The 25,313-nt window shown below is 43.5% G+C and overlaps 1 protein-coding gene across 1 annotated transcript in view; it reads left to right on the top strand.

The window, feature by feature from the left end:
* AGPAT2 (1-acylglycerol-3-phosphate O-acyltransferase 2) overlaps positions 1 to 25,313 on the top strand; it is a 492,970-nt gene that overhangs the window by 374,748 nt on the left and 92,909 nt on the right. Inside the window, exon 4 of the mRNA XM_078641925.1 lies at positions 17,595 to 17,690. Within this exon, the coding sequence (XP_078498051.1) occupies positions 17,595 to 17,690 (96 nt within the window). The remainder of the gene's footprint in view (positions 1 to 17,594; positions 17,691 to 25,313) is intronic.

The following is a 25,313-nucleotide window of genomic DNA, read 5'->3' as shown; positions in this document are numbered from 1 at the left end:
CATGTAAAAGCAATTGGGGATAATGTACAAAATGTAAATTTGATAACGGGTTTTCGCAAGGGGAGGGAATATCTTTTCAAGGAATGCTTCTTGGGAGAAAAATTCATCAGAAAGAGATCTCGCCCTAGAAGAGAGGTGCCATTGGGGCACAACATGATCCCAGCATGTTTTGATTGAAAAGTATTTAGTGTTGGATCTGATTGATAACAGGGTGGATATATTGACTGAAGGCCTAGTTTAGTGAACCAAATGTTTAGTTGTGAATAACACTTACTCTTGCAATCGGTGTCTATGTGTTTAACTTCTAAGAGATCTGATTTATGTTGCTCTAATTCATCATGAGTCCAAAGCCTCCGCCAATATTAAAGAGGTTAACCTACAGCTAAATGGTCAACACCCTTGAGAGTGGTGTCAAATATTATAGGTGTTATAGGCATACTAGGTGGGAGGTTAAGTAAGGATTTGAGAAACCTGAGCTCTTGGTCGCCGACACACTAGAATTGAGACTCCTTACAGCTCTGCACCATATAATGCAGTGGTATGGGCTTTAGGCCTGTATACTTTTAAAGCTGGAGTGACTGCCTCACGTTGAGATGATTTATGCATTTTTAGGATAACAGCAGCTCTTTGTTGGCTAATCAGACTGCTTTTAAGGTTCTAAAGGGACCAAGAGAGGGAATTGGTGACCCTTGACCCTAAATAATCAAAATTCTTGACTGAGTCTAGAGGACATTGGCCAAACAAGGGTTGGTTGCGCAGTTTTTGTAGGGTCTAAATGCCATAAATCTAGTCTTCTGGATGTTTATTTCGAGGTCGCTCGTGTTACAGAATTGCTCAAACTTGGACAAAGGATTTTGGCTGTCCTATGGGGCCCTTCACAAGAGAAGAGTGTCGTCCACGAAGAGAAGAGCAGGGATCTTATTACCAGGCAGCTTAGGAGCATCGATGCTGCCACTGGTAAGGTAGTCAACAATCCCATAAATGTAGAGTATTGGGGCCAAGACGCACCCTTGGAGAACACACTTACAAACAGGTATAGGCTAAGTCAATTTCCCATATTGCCCCCTCTAACATGGGTGTAAGTGTATTGGTGTAGCCTGATGATAGTATCTAGGGTACGATGAGGATCTCCATTGTCACCAAAGACGTCCCAGAGAGTATGCCTTGGGACCAGATCAGAAGTGGCCCTCAGGTCCACAAAAGCCACATATAAGTGGTCTTTAAGGAGGGTAAATATTTCCAGGTAATAAAGGAGAATCGTATGGCTTGATCGACAGTCCTGATCCTACGACAGAAATCGACTTGGGAAGGAGAGAGAATTTTAAAGTCATCCATCGAAGGCAGGTGTTCGGCAAGTAACTGAGAGCAAACTTTTTTTGCACGTTGTTGAGGAGGATTACAAGTCAATAGTTCTTGGGATCATTCCTATCACCTTTCTTGAAGATGGAGATAATATAAGCACCTGCCCAGGTAGCTGGTAATTTGGCTCCCTGTAGTATCTCACTAAAAAGGTAGTTAATTTAAGGAGTCCGAATATCCACTTCTGATTTGGAGAGGTCACCTGGGATGGCATCAGACCCTGGGGACTTCCCCGAGGGAAGGGAACTGTGGCCAGCTTTGGGACTGCCAAGGTCAAGGACAAATTGTACTATATTACATAAACATACAAACTAGATTCTTGGTCTCTGTGTTAAACTCAGGGGTATCTCAATGTAGAACTAATAATTGCCTTTTAATCACATCTTCTTCTTGTCTATGGCGTTAAGATACAAAGCTGAGCAAAGCATACTTTTTACCTCTTAAAAAAGATTTAGTACTGTGCAGGTTACCTCTCAAGTTACTTATGGTTCAATCATCTGTTTTATCTGCATTGATGTTCCTCACCGCACCAAAATAAATTAAGACTATTGTTGAATCTTGGGATGATGTTACCTATAAGAATTCTATACAAATCCTTTCTATATATTAGTCCACACTTCTATCAAGGAGGTGATGGCTCAGCATTTTTTGTTGTAATAATTCTTATTCGTGATTCACAAATGCACCTTCCACTTGTTCCTCAAATTGGTTTTAAGTAGTAACCTATATAAAACATGAGAGATTCCTTATCAAATGTCCTTCTTTATATCTCCTCTATTGTTTGATGTGGTTTAACTTCTCAGTAAAGTAAAGTTATTCATATATATATATATATATATATATATATATATATATATATGAATAACTTTACTAAATATATATATATATATAGCAGCAAACTCCTCCAACAAACAAAGAAGCAGGGGCCACAGCGGAGAATCTGGTGGAAGCTTTAATATTTGATTAAAAGGCATAGTGCATTTTGACCGCACACCGGCCTTCCTCAGATGCCATCAAACATTTTCTGGAGACTTGCTTCACGTTTAAAATGTCATTGCCGCATTCCCATTAGCTGGAATTCGCCACACCCCCTCATTACTAACTGCTCACTTCTTGTAGTTCGTGGGAACCACAAGACCCAGGATGCATTTCCCAGGTAAGTGCTGCATGCGGGGTGAGTCCATGTGGATTCATGCGTTGTGCAGGTAAAGAAACGATGCAAACAATGTCAATATCCAGTGGATAAAATCATTAAAAGCTTCCTCCAGCCCCCAGACGTTCCAGCCCCCTAAAACAAACAACAGCCAGGCAGGGGTCAGGGAGACAGTGCATTCCTGATCCTCCGTGAAGTCACGGACCATTTTGCAGCCGCTCTGGAGTCGGAAGTGAAGAGAGGCGGGTACCAGGCAACCAACACCTTGGAAAGACACGAACCGCCGAAGCAGAGACCAGAAGAGCCCGGACCACTTTGAAGAACGGGGCCCCTGTAGCGCGTTTCTGGATACCGCGTGAATTTATGGCAGCAAACTCCTCCGACAAACAAAGAAGCAGGGGCCACAGCGGGGAATCTGGTGGAAGCTTTAATATTTGATTAAAAGGCATATATATATATAAAATCTCGCTCCAGTGCACCTGTAAAGCGGGTCACTCCACGGGCGGGTGCCTCGATGCGGCGATGCTCCGCAAAATAGCTCCAGCTCCAGAAATCGCTTCCTCTGCTCGAAAAAGGAAACCAGCACTCACGAGGTTTAGTTCTCAACACAGCAGTGGATTTATTTGAACAGACACGTTTCGGAAGTGCTCCTTCGTCAGTGAGCACTTCAGAAACGCATCTGTTCAAATAAAACCACTGCTGTGTTGAGAACTAAACCCTGTGAGTGCTGGTTTCCTTTTTCGAGCAGAGGAAGGGATTTCTGGAGCTGTATATATAGATATAGATATATATATATATATATATATCTATATCTATATATCATACTGGCGGTTGCCAGTAGGTAGTTATAATTAGGACCTATTTTCCATAGGAAATCCGCAACATTCTATTTGGAATAACTTTGGCGCTGGTTGACGAATCTTCGCAAAGTTTTCAAGACTGGTGGGGGGCTCCGGTCCGCTCCTATCCTGAAAGTCTCGGGGTGATTTGTGAAGCAGGGGCCGAGAAAAAAAGTGGGTCCCAAAACGTGTTTTCCCTATGCAATTTTCCATAGGAACCGTTCATCGCAGCTACAGCCCGAACTGCTGAACGGAATTACACCAAATTTGGCAAAGAGGTAGTCCTTGGTTCAGACTCGTGCCATTTGCTTAAATGGTGTAAATACGTTCAGTAGTTCCTGAGAAAATTACAATTAAAAGTTCATATATATCTATGGCCTCGGTGGATCGGCGCATCCTGCGCGCACTCTAAGCGCACCGTCCCGATCACGCGCTGAATGCTAATTGGCTGTCAAGTGGTTGTCAACATTCAAAACCAGGAAGTGTTGGCAGCCATTTTGTGCCTCGATAGAAGCGAGGATCTAGAAATTAGTGTAACAGATGTTCAAAACGTATAAAAGGGGCAGGTAAAACATATTTTGACCCTCTAGACCTGCTTAGGGGCTCCCGAAAGGACCCTTGGGGCCCAAAAAAAACCTTTGTTTTTTTTAAACTGAGAAATGTGTGCAGGGTGCATGGATCCTCCGTAAAAAAAATTAAAACTAAGCACGGCTCCTGGGCTTGTTTAAAAATTAGCTACCTGGGAGGGCCAAATTCTGGGGTCTAAAATATTACATTTGATAGGGGTTCAGAGGGGCCTTGTAGCCCGGGGACCGCCATTCCTCGGTGCTACAAAATAAATGGGTGAGGGAGCTCCAAGGTCCGTCTAAGCCCCGGGATTACAACCCTCCGGGTCTTTTTATATTTTGGGAGGGGGGCGGCGTGGTCTCCAATCTGGACCAGTCGAAAGCCTTGGGGAACACCACCCCCCAGGAGCGGCTCCTGATGTGTCTTGGGGTGCCTACCCCTGGGACACTGCTGTTTGCTATGGCAGGGCGGGAGTCGAGGTTCCCGCTCTGTCATAGCAAACTTGAGGGCATATTAGCAAGTGCCATTTTGCCTTTTTTGCGATGAAAATTATATCGCCCTATTTACTAGGCGACGCTAAGATGTATTAACGCATGTTAGCAGCCGGTTTGCTAACGGCTCGCCTCGTATCTCCAATGATATGCAATGTAGGCGTTCCCTGTGGCAAGGTAGGTGTTCCTATGACAATATAACATGGAAGAGGAAGGTATGACAACAGCGTTGAAATTACAAGGCGGCCCTGGATTTGAGGACCAATAGCAAAACTCTTGGTAATTGCGGTTTATGTCGGATCCTAACATTTGTTCTGAAGTAGACTTAAGCATGTTTAATATGTGAGGTGGATTGATATGTTAAGTCCTCAGTCTTATATTAACAAGCTTTTCACTTGCGAACATGAATTATCACTGTATTTCTCGCGATATTGGGGGCATATTTACAAGGACAGCGTTACAATTATCGTCGCTTTAGCGTTAGGAAAGTGCTGTTAAAGCGGCCATAGTGGGCTTAATAATAGGCCTTTGAGAATATGTGAGAATTCCAATAGAAGCCCAGGTTTACACCAGAACATTTTAACGCTGTCCTTGTAAATATGCCCATTACAGACTCCTAATTTTACAGTAAAAAAAATATATCACCTACTACTAATTTTTATTCTTTCTCGGGATCCCATCCCATGGGCGTATATTCAATGTTGGGGACGGTGGGTGGAGGCCCAATGTCCCTACGGTGCCAGTCAGTTCCCTGCGTCCTTCGGAAGCCACCATTACTTTTCCACACGGAGACCTGCTAATATGCAGCTCATCGTGGGGAAAAGCATTTTGCTTTGCATTTTAAAAGAGAGAGTAGGTTTTCGTGTTCTCTCTTTGAAAATGCAATCCAAGTTTGCTATGGCAGGACGGGAGCCTCGGCTCTCACCCTGCCACAGCAAACAGCAGTGTAGAAAAAATCTTGCTGTAAGACAACAAAGGATTTTGAAGTCCATTATAGCCGTTTTAGCTGTAGTTTGCTGCCGTTAAAGCGGCGATAATTTTAACGCCGTCCTTGTAAATATGCTCCTATGTTTTGGAATGTCAACAATCCCGTCTCCCATTTAAATAGGCACAAAGTATTTAGTGAAGTGCACACTGTGAATCGTGAAGCAACAGTGTTTGATTGCGATCGATAAAAAATTGCCCATTGTTGAGTACAGTGTAGGCAAATTGTACGTGGGGTTTTGTAACGTCAGTGACTATTCCTCGAGCACTCTCTTGAGGTTAATTCAAAGAGTTGTGTACTTCTTTTGCTCTTAATGTACATAGTGTTCTATCGTCTCAGTTTGGTTTCCCCCTCTGTCATGTAGAGGATCATGGGTAAATAGAACAGCTTCTGTACAGCCAGTACCTTTCAACCTTACCCCCAAACTGCTTACTGCCTGTTACCCTAGTAACAGTTTATGGAACACTTAACTGAGCACATAGGTCACAAGTTCACCACACAATGTTGCTAATCCAAACAACAAGTGTGCTTGACTTTTTTAAATTTTCCATAGGATCCGTTAATCGCAGCTACAGACTCTGGTAAAGAGCTGGTAAAGAGTTAGCCTCAGTATTGTACTTCTAGTTATAAACATCACTTCTACTTTTCATTTTTAAATCTTCTCTAAGCATATAATTATCACACTAAATAATAGTGAAATGTCAGAAAAATAAGACGTATAAACTCATTTTTTTTATTAACTTTTATTAAAACAAAAATAAATAAATAGAAAAGTCACTTTAACATAACAGTATAATGAACAAAATGTGAGATGGACTCAAATGGTAGGAGCGTAGGTAACCTGCAAAACAAAAATGAAAATAAGTCTTTAAAATTAGATCGATGTGATTGAATGAGGTGAGAGATTACATCTTTACGAAAGGCAAGATCGTTTTTTCTCACATGCAGACTCAGGTAGTGTACCCTCCCCCTCCCTCAGAATCACCCTCAACAGGAGTCTGTAGGGTAGCGCTGCTTGTAGGCTTAGGCCTATCTTATGGTATAGTTGGTATTTGAGACAGAAATGTGACTGAATGAGTTCAAAGATCACACATTAACATAACACTTGGCAATATTGCTTATTCGCACGTGTGCAGTGTGCCTGATACATTCCACCCCTCTCATAGGCCCGCGCTGAAGAGGTGTCTGTAGGGAAGTGCCTGCTGGGTCAGATCTACAGTATGGTCCAGCAGGTCTTTAAAAGGATTCAGAGATGAGTCAGAATTAGGTGAGAGATTACGTCATTATGCAGGACAATATCGTTTATTTGCAGCGCGTTTAATTGTAGGCATTGTGTATCTAGGCCGCTCTGCTTACCTTTTGAAAACACTGTTTTCAGCAGAGCTCACAACTTGAAGTCTGCTTTGGTTCTATACTGCAGACTGTATTAAATTCAGCATTGATTTATTTATTTGCAGAGTGGACAGCAGCGTCCATAACTTGAAAAGAGAAAGAGAAACAATGTGAGAGAGAGAAAGAGAGAAGAAACAACACTGAAAGTGTGAGAGAGAGAAAGTAATAGATGGAGCAGGAGAGGTAGTGTTGATACTTGAGAAAACCTTCGTAGCTCACCTTTTTGCTTCCGATGTGTGTCCAAGCACGTGCCGGTCATAGTGCACCCTCAAATATAGTGATCTGCAAAATAGTATAGAGTTAGTAATAGAAGAGTACATACAACTGCACACGTATATTTCTGCGTTATGCCTTTGGACACTCAGGATACTGTATTACATCAGCTTCCACTGCAAGGAGGTGTCTGTGCGCTCTTTTTCTCCCAGAGTACTATACCCATGCACTCCCACTGCATAGCGGTGAGTTGTCATTACTGCGTACCCAGACTGTTGCTCCCCGTTGACTACCAGTGTCTGGAGGTGAGTTCCCTTTCTTGCGCACCCAGACTGTGGTAACCTATCCACTCCCACTGCCTGGAGGTAATTGTACATTCGTAAGCAGTCAAGTTGCTGCACACTATTCACTCTCTCCGCCCACGGGTGACTCTTTGCTCACCTTGTGCCATTAGCGTGATTCAAAGAGGGTCCACCACGTGTCGAAGCAGCCTTCTTATGCGTTTTTACGATGGCCACGCTTCATCGCAGAATCCTCAAACGTTGAGCTTTGGAGGTGTTGTGGGGGGGGAACGCCAATTTGTGAAACACACCTGTTAGATAAAAAGGAAGATAACATTGTGCGTCATTTGTTTATCAAAGGAGAGAGGAAGTGAGAGAGTAACTGAAAAGAATATTTGCAGCTAACCTTTCTGTCATCAGTTTGTCTTCCACCACGTGCCTGGACATAGTGCACTCTGAAGCTCTACATCTAAAAAATAGTAAAAGAAAGATGTTATGATTGGTAATTGTTACTATCTTAATGTGGAGTAGAATAACATCGCCCTTTCACACACCTTCCCTCCCGCATTAAAAATACAACTATTTGTACAGTTCCAACTTGTTTTATGGGCTTCGATTTATGAAGAATTAGTAGAGTAGTAATGTTTTCCAACCGGTTATAGAAAGCAAGTGGTGCTCAGTGATACATGTGGTTTCAATCATCACAAGCGACGGACTTTTGACCGACTATAAAAACTTTCCTGCTATAGGATAAAAAAATACAAATGCAATAAGATACAGTATATAGGACTGCGTACGCCTAAATCGCTGCGTCGCCTTTTTGTATCCAGTCTGCTGCACCCCATCTATTCCCTCTGCTGCGGACCCAGGCCTCACTGCTCACCTTTTCGCGGACAGGGTACTGTACGTTCTACATCATGCAGTCCGGCTCTGCCACCAAGAAGTCTCACATTTGGTGCGGAGTCTTGATATCACTATGGCAAAGGACATACGGGTGCACCCATCTTCATCGCAGGTTCCTCACCCGCTCAGTCCTTGCGGTACCACTAACTCAGTGACCAAAGAGGCCACGCACGTGGTGGTGGGCCCTGTGTTCGCTAGTTCGGGCCTACATGCGGCGTCCGAACTACCAGGACGGGCCATCACAGCGTTTGCGATGGAAGCAACTCTAAAATGGAGTGGAGCAAGTGCGCCCGGTCTTTTTTATTTGTGGGGTCACGTGTGGTGTGACGCCTGTGCTGGATGGGTGTGGTGTGGCCATGAGGGAGTGTGTATGTGCCGTTCTGACAACTAGACCTGGAACTAAGAAATCACTACAATGGAAATCTGGGCCATGTAGCGTTGTTGTATTTTCCTGGCAGCGTAAGCGGAGTGGGCTGGACTGACGTATAAAGTCTAAAAACAATTCCCTTTGGGGTTTTCTTTTAGCATACCAACTATACAACCAGCATACAAACTTCACTCACACCTAACTTGCATTCAATACATAGTGGGTATGCCAGTGCTGCGCGAGGCTGTGAACGATGACTCCGGAGCTATGGGCTTGGCTCCGTCGTGAGGTATTTGAGAAATCAACTGATTCGGGTGTCTGTGTTGTAGTGCTGCCGTCATCCGGGTCTTAAACGCAAATGTGTCATTTTGTTTGTAAAGTCCCACAACATGGCCAACATGGAAGGTACGGGGTATCACTGACTCTATATTCATCCATAAAAGATGGTGGTCATGACACATTTCTGCGAATATGAATGTTTGTTGTACATTCAGTGGAGTGTTGTAGTTGTAGTAATACAGGGCTATGATAGCTTTAGCTTGCAGTTTTTGGCACATGAAGGGCAGCTAAAATATATACGTATGTGGTCATTCGAGTATACTGTCGAACTTGGTGCTGGAAATCAGCGTTTGAGGCTCGGAGTCGCGTCCATATCCTGTTATTGTAGAGAAATGACGTAATCTTCGCGTGCCTGAAAATGTACTGTAAATATGGTGCTCATGTAAATTGCTGATATAGTTTTGGGTCGACTTCGCGCTATATAAATATGCTTAAAAAAAAATCAAGCAGTAGCACACACTTATAAATTTACTATACACTTTGTTTGCAGTATTGTAATGATCCAGTTTGTACGTTCGTATTTGTAGAAAGTTATACAATCGAAGTTTTTGTTACTGGCAGAGGTAAGATGGTTGCATACGCTATTTACAGCACAATATAATGTGGTAGGGCGCAGGAGCAGAATTTTACAAACATAATAAATACACAGACACAGATAGCTAGTTGAAGTGGGTACGGGCACATATTTTATTACGTTGCTGTTGGTAACAAGTAGAATAGTAATCATGCTATCATACACAGATATTCAATGACTTCTGCTGTACAAAGGTAGGAGCACTATATGTGAAATAATACACAGAAGATTCTATCGTGAAGGGTTCATGAGTTGTGGTGCACTGAGGTAGGGGCGGTTTGTGTGGAGCCTGCGATGATGCGTGGTTCAGGCAGACCGCATTGGTAAGAATGTCTTTTGACTACTGAATTTTGCCTTAGTAAGGCCATGTGGTGATTATTTATGGTATACTGAGTTAGCGGTACGTGTGATGTTTAGCGTGTGCTTACTCTGCGATGATGCGTAGTCTGAACGGGCTGCACTCAAACCATTGACTGTTGCATACTGGACTGCATGAACTTTGAGGGGGGAAAAAACTACCATTGATGGTTATTAATTGCTCTGCAAACTAGGTCTACTGATTGCTGCTCATAAGAAATTAAATGATTGCACTTCATGAAGTGCATTCTAACTTTCTCAAAATGGGGACGTATGTCTGGTGGCGATGTTAAAGGTGATGCCCCAGAGGTACTTGGTATTGCCCGTGGTGGAGGTACATTTTGGCGCAGTCTTCTACATTCTTTGTGAGCATAGTTCACAGGATGTAGGAATTGAAGGTGCTTGCTCATACTAGCAGTGCCACAGGAGTATTTTTTGTCTCTGCCTGAAATAAATCGAGGCTGAATTCAATGCTGTCTGTAGTGTAGATCCAAAGCTGAATTTAAGTTGTGAACCCTACTGTCCGCAGTGTACATGGAAGGCAGTAGCCAGCACAGTTATAGAAGAATGCTTTTTTTCACTTATTTTAACAAAATCTGAATACATACAGTATAATTGTCTCTGCATTAAGTAAATCAGGGCTGAATTCCCTACTGTCTGTAGTGTAGATGCAAAGCTGAATTCAAGTTGTAAACCCTGCTGTCCGCAGTGTAGACCTTAGGCTGGACTGCATCATCTGTAATCACGATTGAAATAAAAGATGAAACATGTATGGAATAAATTGTCGAAATATGTATGTTTTAGGAACATTATAGTTCAAATTGTGACCTGTGCTGTCCGCAGTGTAGACTGTCATTAAGTGTGCCTTTGCACTTGTAGCGTGAATTTTATTATTCAACTAAATCTATAACTGATATAAAAGAAGTTTTTGAAGGAAGCATACTCAAGGGATATTGTATAGGTTTGATAGGTGTTATACTTAGTTTGGTATTGTACTCTGCAAATAATGAATCAACAGTCTATTTAATTGTGAGCTCTGATGACAGCATTGTAGGCAGGAGGCAGCGGTTAGCAAGAGCCCACGGCCACATGGGGTTGAGTAGAGTTGCACAGTATTGGTAATTTAGCATGTGTGCAGCCAGCGATGATAAGTGGTGCACTGAGTTAGTGGCACCTGAAACAACAAGGTTCTGTGGAGCCTGCGATGATGTGTGGACCGGGCACGCCGTACTGATAGTAATGTTTTTTGTCTGGTGAATTCTGCCTTAGTAAGGCCACGTGGCGATGATTTTTGGTGCACTGAGTTAGTAGTACCTTTGGCGCTTAGCGTGTACGTACCCTGCGATGATGCGTGGTCGGGGGGGAGGCACAGTAATTGGAGTAATGTCTTTTGTCGATTGAATTCTGCATGAATTCCATTTAAAAGTGATAGTATGCCTCATTGCTGACATAAAACTGTTCACTCTTCTTTGCGATGATTTATGGTACACTGAGTTAGTAGTATCTTTGGCGCTGAGCTTTACGTACCCTGCGATAATGCGTGGTCCAGAGGGGGCGCATTCGGACCAATGTCTTTTGTCTGTTGAATTCTGCCTGAATACGGCCACTTGGCGATGAATTATGGTGCACTGTGTTAGTATTACCTTTGGCACTGAGCGTGTACGTAACCTGCGATGATGCGTGGTCCGGGCAAGACGCACTGTGAATGATGTTTTTTGCCTAGTGAATTCTGCCTTAATAAGGCCACGGGGATGACTTGTGGTGCAGTGTGTTAGTGGTACCTGAAGAACTAAGCGTGTGTGCACCATGCGATGATTCGTGGTTTGGGTGGGTCGCACTGGTGCAATGTCTCTTTCTTATTGGAATGCGTCATGTGCAATCGCCATTCCACATGAATAGTGAGCCGTCACAATGTAGATTGAAGGCAGTACTCAGTACAGACATTGAGGAATGTTTTTTGTCGCATCCTTCAACAAAATCTGAGGACATAGAGTACAATTGTCTCTGCCTTAAATCAAGACTGAATTTCATGTTGTCCGTAGTGTAGATCCAAAGCCGAATTCAAATTGTGAACCCTGCTGTCCGCACTGTAGATCGAAGGCAGTAGTCAGCACAGATATCGACGAATGATTTTTGTCACTTATTTTAACAAAATCTGAACACATACAGTACAATTGTCTCTGCATTAAATAAATCAAGGTTGAATTCCCTACTGTCCGTAGTGTAGATGCAAAGCTGAATTCAAGTTGTGAACCCTGCTGTCTGCAGTGTAGATCGAAGGCAGTAGTCGGCACAAACATCGAGGACTGCTTTTTGTCACATACTTTAACAAAATCCGAGGACAGAGTACAATTGTCTCTGCCTTAAATAAATCGAGACTGAATTCAATGTTGTCTGTAGTGCTGATGCGAAACTGATATCAAGTTGTAAACTCTGCTGACCGCAGTGTAAATCGAAGGGAGTAGTCAGTACAGACATTGAGGAATGTTTTTAGTCGCATCCTTTAACAAAATCTGAGGACTTAGAGTACAGTTGTCTCTGTCTTAAATAAATCAAGGCTGAATTTCATGCTGTCCGTAGTATAGATCCAAAGCTGAATTCAAGTTGTGAACCCTGCTGTCCGCACTGTAGATCGAAGGCAGTAGTCAGCAGAGATATCGACGAAGAATTTTTGTCACTTATTTTAACAAAGTCTGAGGACATAGAGTACAATTGTCTCTGCCTTACATAAATCAAGGCTAACTTCAATGCTGTCCGTAGTGTAGATCCAAAGCTGAATTCAAGTTGTGAACACTGCTGTCCACAGTGTAGATCGAAGGCAGTAGTCGATACAGACATATGTCTGCGGTGCTGTGGCGCTGAGTTCGCAATGGGCCTGTATCGATGAGGCATGTGGTCATGGCGGCAGCCACGTGGCAGGGTGAGGATCTTCTCTGTGGCAGAGTTTTTGTCTTTGCACAAGTGAACCACGCCCAAGGTGTAGCCTAATAATTTATAATCTTACGGTGGAGTTGCGTACGTTGGACCAGCCCACTCTGCTTCTGCTTCAGGGGGAAGGGGAGGAAACACAGCTACATGACCGAGATATTCCCCAGAGTCTGAGATAATATGGTTGTGTCCACTGTGCAGTACACTACACGTATCAATAGTATATCTACACACGAAAAAGTTTTAGGTTTGTATAGTGAGTTGTGTATAGCATATCACCGCTAGTGTTAGCATTGTGTACATTATTGTTGATGGGCGAGTTCCTTCCCTTATACATAGTTGATTGCCACATCTCTGAACATTGAGCTAGTGTGCTGTTGAGGGGATATATTATTTTGGGAAGGTCTGTTGTCCTGTTTTGTGCTGCCTCTGAGGTAGTAGGGGGGGAGGGGTGGTTTTAATGGTGGTGGCGTTAGGTGTTGTGATTTTGTTGGGTGTTGGAAGTGCATAATTAGTACCTCTATTACATATTTGTCTTTGGATATGGGTGTGAATTGGATGTAATTCACACAGTACATAGTCGACGTCCTTACACTAGTTAAATGTTGATATTAATTTGTTAGTGGTAAATGGAACTATCGCCTGTTTTTTTAGGTAGCATTGTAGGTTTGGTTTGTTGTTGAAAGTATGGGAAGTGGTGTTTTTTGGGGGTTTTTTTTCTACGAGAACGCCTAGTTTGTATATAATTGAAGTTAGTTGTGGTTCTGGTTTGTAGCGATTTTCTTGGATTTGTATATTATTGACGTTAGTTGTGGTTCTGGTTTGTAGCGATTTTCTTGGAGGAAGGAATACATTGAAGAGTGGTAATATTTGCAGTTTTTACTACGTTGAGAACGGGATGATAATTAAAAAAATAGAAAAAAACAGATATGCTTAATGAACATTATAATTAGGAATTATCATTTAAAAAACCTTTGAAATTCACTGAAAAAACCATAGGTTTCATCAGGGCCATTTCTGCCATTAGGCAGGACTAGGCGGCCACCTAGGTCAGCAAAAGGTGGAGGGCGGCAAAAAACATGCGGGCAGCAGCACCTATAAGTGGAGTGCAAGCGCACCATTCTTTATGCTTGTACTAGTACATTGTTGCTCCGCAGCACTGAGCGCACCCTAGCTTAGTGGTGGTTTGTGGTGCGTTTGGAGAGGAGTGGGCGGGCGGTACACACTAGTATTGTATCATGGGCGGGTCCCTCCCCAGGGCCGTCAATCTAGTAGCGTGGGATAGCACTACCAATGACTGCCCTTGGCATCATAATTTTGGCCAGTCCTCGAGCGGTGCTTCAGCAGCCGGTGACGGCGTGACGCGCACCACCCTCTCGCTGTCGGTGCGCGGGGGACGGCGGGCCGGACTGTGTGTGACAGTGTAGCGGTGCTGGGTAATGGAGAATTGACTGCCAGGCCCGATGACCTGTTGACTGCTGCCAGTGCCCCACAAGAGCAACACAGACCTGTCCTGTCCGGCGGCCGGCTATTCCGAGTCCCCTGGCTCCTGCTGACCTGGCTTGAGACCCCAGAGTCTCACAGTAGTAGTGCCAGTGGTAGCGCGGAGCATCTGACTGAGGCCAGCAGTGCATGAGCCTCGGAGCCTGCAAACTGCACGGACTTGCGCGTGGACGTGACTTTCTTTCACCAGAGCACAGGTGAGTAAGTTACCGCGCAGTTACAGCGAAGCAACTATTACGAACATCATGAAGGCTTGCTGCGAATGTGCAAAATATCTACAGTACCTACTCTTAATTTGAAAAGAGGCCTGTGAGTCTGAGTCAGTCTCTGAGCTCGTCTCGGTCATCACGGCTCCAGAGACGGGGGAACAACTGTGAGAGATATGTCTGCGTGGGTTTTATTAATTTTTTGTTTGTTGCAGCAGCAGGCCCTAATTCAAAAGTCATAAAATGGCAGGCATTGTGATTGGCGTCCGCCACCCCATGTCCAGGCGGCAGGCCTCGGCTCCAGTCAGTGAGGTGATAGAATCCCCCACAACTGTGCATGCGGGCAAGGCTGGGTGGAGGTCAGGACACGGGAGAGGGGGTCAAGGAAGGCCGCGAAGAGCGTGTGCCTTCCACTAGTTTCCTTAAGCTGCGCGCACTCCAGCAATGTGTTTAACTGTCTGGGCCTGGTCCTGGTGTCAAGAGTGTTGAGCGCCAGTGCCAGGCTGAGTGGAGGTCTGCCATTTATTCCAGTATTATACCTCTACTTGTACTTTGTACGCTTTTGTATCTTGCACACATGTCACTTTTTCCTCCTGTAATGCACCGTTTGCTACCTCTTGTATTTTGCTTGCTCACAATTGTCACTTCTGCGTCATGTAACTTAACGTATGCCTTTGTAATCTGTTCACTTGTAATTTTCTCCTCATTAATATTTACTGTTCCCATTGTGAAGCGCTCTGACACCTTCGGGTAAAGTCTGCGCTTTATAAAAACGCATAAAATAAATAAAAATAAAAGGAAGGCCGTGAAGAGCGTGTACCTTCCACTAGTAGTTTAAACTCTGAGGCTCCCCTTTCCTTGAGCTGCGCGCATTCCAGCAATGCATGGAACTGTCTGGTCCTGGTGTCAAGAGGGCGGAGCGCCAGTGCCACAGCATTTCACCACTGCCTGTGGTACAAATTAAAAGATTTAGGAGGATTATGTAGGATAATTCGGACTATGGATAGACCTCAGTTGGAGGCTGTTCATCATGATGAAGGGTGGCTTGGGTCCTATTGCTTGAAAGAAAAAATGCCCTGTTGCCCCTACAGTTGAGTACTAAAATCTAGCCACAATTGGTGCTTATTGGGCCACATAGCCTATGATGTCACAATGTGTGGCATTACAGTAAGTAACATCACAAGAAGTAACATCAGATAAGTTAAGATCCCACTCATTGGTTTTTATTAGGTATATATTATGAGTGCATTAAGCAATAAGCACATTATTTGGTTCAACACATTTTGCTTTAAGGTTGTCCTGAAAAAGCGGCACACTCCCAAAGCAAAATGTGGGCCTAAACTAATAAAAAAAAAATTTTTTTAAAACCCTGCTATTATGAAATTGGTAACCAGGAGAGGCATGGGGGCGAAAGTGATCATAGTAAAAGGGAGGGGGCGGCATTTTTCAATTCTCGCCTAGGGCGGCAAAACACCTAGAAACGGCCCTGGGTTTCAGGCAGGTTATAGTTAGGAATTATCATTTAAAAAACCTTTGAAATTCACTGAAAAAACCATAGGTTTCAGGCAGGTTATAGTTAGGAATTATCATTTAAAAAACCTTAGAAATTCACTGAAAAAACCATAGGTTTCAGGGGTGTTATAGTTAGCTGCACATTTCACTCAAACAAAACCATTGAAATTCCTCAGTTATAGTTAGTTGTACTAACTGTAACTCTCGCACCCGCAATCCACTAGTGATGATGTCACATATTACATCATTCATGACATGGTCAGTGACATCACCTATGACATCACTGACGACATCTCAAATGACATCACTGATGACATCATCCATGTGACAACCAGATACACCTCATCATACACTAGTATAACCTTTCATCACTCACTGTAAAATACAGAATATGAGTGAAATGTCCAGCTAACTATAACACCCCTGAAATCTATGTTTTTTTCAGTGAATTTCTAAAGTTTTTTAAATGATAATTCCTAACTATAACCTGCCTGAAACTTATATATATATATCTCAATCCTCAGAAGAAGCCCCTTCCAAGATACTGGGACCCAAGAGGGTTGGCGCACACTCCGGCGGAGTGTGCCGGTGAATCGCAATCCAAAGTCTCTTTCCACAGTATATCAGTGCGCTCTCAGGAAATAAGTCAAATACCACGAGTAAGTTGAACACAGGTTTAATTCACACAACGCGTTTCGCCTTGCAGCTTGTTCACGTGTCTCTTAAGTGCATCAGCAGTGCAGTGTGAATCGGAGCGTTTCACAGGCCTGTCACAGATAGGAAATGCTATCAAAACGAAATCCTACAAAACAATATACTACTGGCCGGCAGCAATTCATACCCGGACAACGTCGGGCCGGGCTGCTAGTATATTTATAAAGCTATTTATGGATATTTGATTAATCTTTGTTTATGTGTGTTTATATATGTATATTTATTTATGGCTATAGATGGATATTTGTGAGAGGATTATTCACCAAATGTTCCCTAACAAAATGTTTATCCAACTCGGCTCCTTCCTGGAATGTTTCAGGGTGATCCGTCAAGCAGGGGCAGAAAAAAAAAAGGCAGGTTCCAAAACACATTTTAAACACATTTTATCCATGTTATAGCCCGTGGAAGTTATCTAGAATAAAACAACTGAACAGAATTGCACCAAATTTGGCAGAAAGCTAGATCTTTTGTAAGAAAGCATGCTTTTTGTGATTAGGGTAAAATATTTTCAGTTGTGTGTGAGAAGTTAATAACAAAGAATATAGTAAACTCTTGATGGTCGGTACCACAGTTCTCCAGTGGAACTGCAAATTAAAATTATTAACTGCTCTGATTGGCAGAGAGGGTTTTTTGTTTTTTAACCTGTCGGCCCTTCAGTCCTGTCGGACCATGAAATCTGAGTGGCTCGCCATATCATCAGCATAAATCTTGTCAAATTTGCTTCTTTTGTTATCTCAATTCACACTGATTCTGTTACAATGTCTTGTGGTGGAGATTTGTCAGTGATGTCTGGAACTATGAAAGGCAGACATTTTTATTTTGAAATCTAATGTAGTTTTTGGTTTTTAACAAGTTGTGAGTAACACTGTTAAAACTTTTGAATATTTTCTGTCTACACTTCTCTTTCCTAGTTGAAAGTATGGATATACCCAGAAGGAACTAGAAACATAAGTGACGACTTACTACCTTTCAAGAAAGGAGCCTTTCATTTGGCGGTCAAGGCACAGGTAATATCTTGTAGTTTATCACTGCGACTGATGCTTTCTCTGGAACCTAATGAAAAATGTATTCAAGTGTATATGTGGTTTGTTGAGCCTGAGACGTTTTATGTGTTGTTAAATGTACAGAGTTACAATTAGTTTCTAGACGTTTTATGTGTTGTTAAATGTACAGAGTTACAATTAGTTTCTAGATGGAGTCCACCCCCAGCCAAATAAAGCTTTGTAGGTTTATGGAATAAATTGACTGTTTAATATGTAGTTTCTTGAGCTGTTATATCAAAGGAGCCGGCAGAAGATTGAATTTTGCTGGTAATTTTTACATCGACACGCAACAGTTACAGAGCATGACTTCTTGTTTGTGGTGAGTAGATGAAATCTGGTAGCATGGAGTAACATAGGACCCTACAGACCTAGGTGCCAGTTCTGATCAGACATATGTGGATGTGTAAGATAGTGTGATTGTCCATTCCTAAAGTGATCTTGAGGTAAACCGCTTTGACGTTGATCTGAGAAGCTACTTTCATTTTGACAATGCTGGTTGCAGGGTATACCCTAGTATTATGATCGATTCTACAAAGGCTGACAGTTGAATTCTTTTGACTTGCCACTTGTAGTGATGAATATCATTCTTGCAGCCCAATGCTTGTTCACACAAAACATCTACACTGGGTGCTGCTGGGAAAAGTTTGTGCACTGGTGTGGAGTCCGAAATCTTGACCATCTCTAGGCCCCACTTTAAGATGTTTTGTTGTTGGCCCAGCATGGCCTTGCAGTGAGTATATTCAAAGGTTACTTACTTATAAGCTCATTTGGCCTGGTAAGCCCTCTCTCTTTAAATCACTGATTCTGGTGCTTTTTCTGAATGACCGGACGCATATGTGTCCTCCAATCCCATTTGACATGCCTCAATGGGACCTAAACGTAGTCCTTATGTTCTTTATGTGCGTACCATTCAAGCCTACGCAAATCTGCTCCCTATGGTTTCTGACAATCAAGACAGCCTTTCTTATCCTCACCATTTCTTTGAACCATGTGGGTGAACTACAGATGCTGTCTGTGCAACAACCTGCAGCACTTTCTTCTTGGACGAATTGATGATGAGGACTCAGGTTGCCTTACTACTAAAGATGATATTGCCCTTAAATTTTGGTGAATTGATTACCCTGCCAACATTTGTCGCTCCACCGTAAACCCCTTGAAAGAGGAGAAGAGGCTCCATTGGTTTGATCCTAAAACAGCTTTTTGTTTCTACATTGATTGTATGAAAGACCATTGTGTGGATGATCAGCTATTTGTGGTTTACACTGGAACAAAGAAAGGCAAGGCAGTGCCAAAAAGGACTCTGTCGAGGTGGATAGTAATCTTTTTTTAAATCTGCTCTGTGTTAGCTAAGAAAGAACACAAGAATATCGGTTTTATAAACTCACCAGGGCAAAGACCGCTCTGTCGGCACAGGGAGGTGCCCGTTCTAGACCTCTACAACGCTGCGATGTGGACGTTGTTGCACACATTCACAACAGGAGGGCCATTTTCCAAATTTGGTTTTACAATACCTCTTAATCTGAATGTGAAGTTATGCTGTGGTATCTATTATAAAAGGGAGGAATCTGCTGTTAGAAATATTTTTCAGGAGATCAAGCTTCTTATCTTTCAAGTGGTTACTTTATCTAACTGCATATTCCTCACTGGAATTCTGCTTCCCTGTACAGTGGAATGGACTCTTGAAAATCATAATAAGGTTCCAAGTTAGATTTTGCCATACTTGCTTATGCAATTTGTCGAAGTGCTCTACGTATGATGGCACAGAAGTATAAAGATTAAGAAACTGACATCAGCGTTCAAGGGTTATGTTATAAAGGAATTCATATCGCGCACTAATACTCTGGAGTGTCCTGGTGCGCAAGTAGGCAGTGGCAGGAGGGGGAAAAGTTGTTAAGGCAGCTGATTAAACAGAAAAGTTTTAGGTTGTTTTTTAAAAATACGGAAATCTTGGATATGCTGGAGATCTGCCGGAAGAGAAATCCACGCAATAGCTGCTTTGACAGGTAAAGACTGGCCACCAATCCGCGACCTGCGAAACCTCGGGACCACCAGCCGAAGTTGGAAGGCTGAGCGCTGAGGTCGTCTGGGAGTATAGAACGCGAAGCGTGTTCTGATGTAGGCTGGGCCAGAACCCTGAAGGGCCTTGTGTGTCATGGTCAATGCTTTAAAATGCACGCGCTGGACCACAGGGAGCCAGTGAAGGTCGCGCAAATGCTGCCGAACGCTAGAACTCCTTGAGATGTTAAACAGGAGTCTGGCCACGGCATTCTGTATGATTTGGATTTTTTTTAAAAGATAACCCGGTATACCAATGTAAAGAGCATTGGCATAATCGAGGCGGGGAAGGATGAGCGCCCGGGCAGCCATTTCCTTGGCAGGACGAGGTACCAGGGGGAGGAATCTTCTCAAAGCTTTAAGGGTACCAAAACAGACTCCCGTAAGTTTTTTGATTTCGTCAGGGAACCGAAGATCTTCCCCAAACCATACCCCTAGGTTCTTCGCTAGCCCACCCTCTGAGTTTGGGCGCGGAAAGTCAAGGGGCCATAAATTCTCTCTGAAGGCAGGGGGAAACTGGCCATATAGGAGCACCTCTGACTTATCTTCATTGCACTTAAGTCGAGCATGTGCAAGCCAGGAGAATACCGATGAAAGACACTTTTGAGCAATGTCAGTACGGTCAGAGTCAGAGTCCTTCCAAGTGAATAGCACTCCCTAATTGCCTCAGTCATCTTAACCAGCGCCGTCTAGGTGCTCTGGGAAGCTCTAAACCCTGATTGCGCAGGATGGAGAGCACCTGAGGTTTCGACAAAAGCCTCCAGTTGCTGAAAAACCCCCTTTTCGCAGACCTTAGCCAAGGCCGGTAAGAGAGAAATAGGGCGGTAGTTGGAGGATATGGAGGGGTCAGCAGAAGGTTTCTTAAGGAGAGGAAGGAGTTTGGCTTGTTTGTTAAGGGTGGCACTTATATGTGGATCCACTCCATAACTTTCAAGGTGGTATAAAGTCACTGCAGACCCATATGGCGCAACCTACTGGTGTGTAAGAAACATTGCTGAAAAATCTCCAGATCCAATCTGATGCTTGGGAATATTGTAAAGGTGAGGAACATATGGTTAGATGGAGAACCCACAAGACAGAGCATAGCTCAAGGTAAGTCGATTGTTCAGCTTCAAGTGGAGATTGTATCTGAGCATTTTTTACAGTTTTTCCCTCTGTTATAGACCAAGCTCCATTGTGGAATTTGAAAAGTGATTGACAACCCAGTAAGAATAGCACTGACTTTTCTCTGTGTGGCCACTTAAATGAACCATCACACAGTACATCATTTTCTTTCAGTCGTTGGTAACAGCAGTTTCCCGACAGGGTTTGCACATGAACATGATCAAAGTATCTTTACTTAGGCAATGCGCTGTAGCTGCTGCTGTATTATGGGCAAGTCGGTACAAAAGGGGATGGTGATGGACGGAGCATCTGAACCAATCAAACACTCACACCCAGTCAAAAGATCTGGGTTTGATCCATCACCGTTCTTTAGCCCACTCTGCCACCCCAGTTCAGAAATGGGTATATCCAAATCGGTCTGACCCTGTGCCTCATGGGAACAGTCCAGCCCGAACTGCCAAGCCATGCCTTCCCTGGACCGGAAACAAGCTTCCGAGGACCGGTTGCTGGCATTCCAGCAGTCTTCAGCCGGGCTTGCTTGAATCCAGTGGCAAAGTGAGCAAGGGACTCACGTCTGAGCATACCCTGCCACACTTATGGCGGCCAATGCGGGACAAAAGGGGGTGGTGATGGACGGAGCATCTGAACCAATCAAACACTCACACCCAGTCAAAAGATCTGGGTTTGATCCATCACCGTTCTTTAGCCCACTCTGCCACCCCAGTTCAGACATGGCTATATGCAAATCAGTCTGACCCTGTGCCTCAAGGGAACAGTTCAGCCCGAACTGCCTTCCCTGGACCGGAAACAAGCTTCCGAGGACCGGTTTCTGGCATTCCAGCCGTCTTCAGCCCGGCTTGCTTGAATCCAGTGGCAAAGTGAGCAAGGGACTCACGTCTGAGCATACCCTGCCACACTTATGGCGGCCAAAGCGGTACAAAAGGGGGTGGTGATGGACGGAGCATCTGAACCAATCAAACACTCACACCCAGTCAAAATATCTGGGTTTGATCCATCACCGTTCTTTGGCCCACTCTGCCACCACAGTTCGGACATGGCTATATGCAAATCAGTCTGACCCTTTGCCTCATGGGAACAGTCCAGCCCGAACTGCCAAGCCATGCCTTCCCTGGACCGGAAACAAGCTTCTGAGGACCGGTTTCTGGCATTCCAGCCGTCTTCAGCCCGGCTTGCTTGAATCCAGTGGCAAAGTGAGCAAGGGACGCACGTCTGAGCATACCCTGCCACACTTATGGTGGCCAAAGCGGTACAAAAATTGTACCGCATTATGGGCAAGGCAGACTTGTCAGATTAGAACAAGTTACTGTTCAATAAAAAGAACAGGATTTCTGCTTTCTAATTTATTCCTGGTGAATATTTTTTCCCCACTCCGTTGGCAAGAAACTGTAAATAGGTCACTTTTGGAATTCAGAGTAATATGTGTGTCCAAAGCAAAATCATTCACTTGTAGAATGGTTGATCGTTTTGATAACGTTCATTTTTAAATAGGAGGATCACTGACCCTCAAAGGTTTTTTATTCATGACAAACTTTCAGACACAAACATTTTATACTTTTTGTAATTTTTACTTTCGAATTCCTACTCACCTACTTCCCACCCAAGAAAAAGCTGGAACGGTAATGGAGGGGCTTTGAACACGTTACAAAGATCATAAGTGATCTCAGTCGATTTTCCCCTCTCAAACTTCTTGGGTTCCGAAAACCATTTTACAGCTACCATCCATACACAAATTGAATCTTTTATTAGGGAGTGAGCTGGATCTCTCAAAAATTAAGCCTTCTTAGCAAGAGTAGGGCAGCCAATCTGACCTTGCTGGTAATGACATCAAATCAAGACCTATTTAGGATTTTCAAGATGAAAATTAAAATGATATGCCGCAGAGGTAGGTGGCGATCCCTATAATAAGCGTGCATATGGGGCATCCTCAGTCCTCGTGCTGTGGTAGCTGCATAAAGCCTCACTGCTGCAAGTCTCTGCGTTGTCAGACCTCACTTATATTGTCTAATCAAATTGTTTCTAAATTTCCGTGTGGAAACTCTTATTCTAAGTAGTAGCATACTGAAGACATAATTGAATCAGTACACAGTCACCATCTTCACTATTTGGACTTTGGCCCACATTGACAATTGCCCACTCCCTAAAATCAATCGGCATCTGGCATGATGTCTATCGCCATAACGCGTAGGTCCCTACTGACATGGATTCCCAGATACTTCAGTTCGCTTGGTATCCACTGGAAGGGTAGACAGTGATTATTCGCTGCTGGGTGGTGCCATTGACAGAACTTCACTTTTCGTCCAATTAATTTTATAGCCTGAGAAACCTGTAAAGTTGGTAATGACCTCTGTGATGGACGTATACGAGGTGGCCAATGTTAATCAGATGTTATCTGTTTATAACATCTCTTTCAGCTCTCCCGCTGGTGTATGTACTCTATAGGTAGTGGGTGGCGATTCTCTGATGAAATTTGCCGGGGGGGTGGGGGGGAGGGTAGAGTGCTAGAATAAAATGTTACGTTAAAAGAAAGCCTGCCTCTGTTCATTTTTATGGATTTAGAAAGGACGCTATTAAAAGTTTATCCTGGCTGTAGGGTTCTGAATGAGCCAGTGGACCATGCTTCTAAACTTTTGCACCTGTCAAAAGTGCTCCAGCCTGTCCAACAAAGAACCCCAGTCGATCAAATGCTTTTTCAGCATTGCGGGTGAGTAACTATCTCAGCAGCTCCACGAGTGGTCTGCCACAGTAAGTGAAATAGTGTTTGCATATGATTCCATGCGCAAGCACTAGGTACAACACCCACTTGGTGTCAGTGGATCAGTAGTGGGATAACTTTGCCCATTCTTATGGGCAGTAGTTTCACCAATATTTTCACATCGGAGTTAAGTAGAGGGATGGGTCTAATATTGCTAAGTAGCTGTTAATCTCTGCCAGGCTGGTGTATCAAGTAGGTATGGGCTCTATTGAATTCTGGACTGAAGGAACCCGTTCTGCTGCCTTATGTAATACTTTCTCCATAAGAGAAACCTGTCAGGAGCTAATAGCCTTATAACACTTCAACAGGGAAACTATCCTCCCCTAAAGTCTTGCCTCTGTCCATTACCTTGATGACTTCCCCAGTCTCTTCAGCTTATATGCCATCCTCCAGCTCCTCCTTTAGATGGTTTGTTGGTGTTGGAATGGGGAATCTGGTCATGTACGCGTTTTCCTGGGTGGTTTCGCAGGGTGCACCTGGAAGTGTACAGTTTGGTTTAAAAGAAGTAAACTCTTTTGTTATGTCAGTGGCAGGAACCAATATGCATTCACTGAAGTCCTGAACTGCAAGGATGGTAGACCTCCTCACGCTGTTTCAGTTGTAAGGCTAATAGACTTCCTGCCTTCTCCCTATGTTCATAGGTAATGCTTTTGCAACAGAACAAGGCTTTCTCTGTTATCATAGTGAAAATAGTGTTTCAATTCAAATTTCTTGGTCGTTATTGCCTGAAGGTCATGTGATGGGTGTTCTCTATATCTTTTCTGTACAACAGCTTTATCTGTTTCTAATGCCACTCATGTTTTGGCAGCTTCTTGTCGAGATTTTATTGCGTCCCTCATTAACATTCCTCTTCCCTGTGCCCCATACAAGCCGTGGTGAGGCAAAGAAGTGTCTGTTAAAATCCAGATGTGTTTTAAGCATGTCTGGCAATTTATTTCCTACTCTGATGGTTCATTATTCGTCGCACTCAGCCTCCATTTACACATTCCAGGATGAGATACTCTAAGATCTAGTATGGCATAGATCAGTACATGAGCCGATACACTTCAAACTTCTATGCTACAATTATGGACACTGGGCATCGCATTAGTGGTCATAAGAAAAAAATGCAATCTTGTTCAGTCCTAACCGCCAAACAAAGAGAAGTATATTCCTTGCCTGTGAGATGATTTAGTCATCATATGTCTAATTGTAAATGATCGAACATCAGGTCTTGCAGTAGGCTTCTGTGTCTGTCATGTCTGGATCAGAAAGACCTGTTCTGTCAGTAATGGGATCCAGCACAAAGTTCCAATCTCCCCACGAGTATTCGTTTCATCCAGCTGATCTCTGTTAGTACACAGGAGAAAGAGGATAGAAAGTAGGCGTATAGATAGAACCCACTGTGAGGGTGATGTCTTTGATCAACAGTTTGGCAAAGACGAAGCGCCTGTTGGATTTCCCCGTGTTCTGCATTTTCATATTCAGCTGCTTGTGGATTGTTCTGATCATTTTTCCTGGAGGTTGTTTCATCTGCCCTTTTGGGTTCCGATTTAGTCATCACAACCAGAGGCAGAGATTACCTTTCCTACCTTGCCTCTCTTCTGGTTCTTGAACTCCAGTTTGGAGAGGTGAGTATCTTGTAGGAGAGCAATATCTGGTTTCTTGGAAGCCAG

Source organism: Lissotriton helveticus, chromosome 5_1 (genome assembly GCF_964261635.1).
Source record: "Lissotriton helveticus chromosome 5_1, aLisHel1.1, whole genome shotgun sequence".
Taxonomy (NCBI): domain Eukaryota; kingdom Metazoa; phylum Chordata; class Amphibia; order Caudata; family Salamandridae; genus Lissotriton; species Lissotriton helveticus.
Note: the sequence above shows the minus strand (reverse complement) of the source record. Positions and strands in the feature narration are given on the sequence as shown.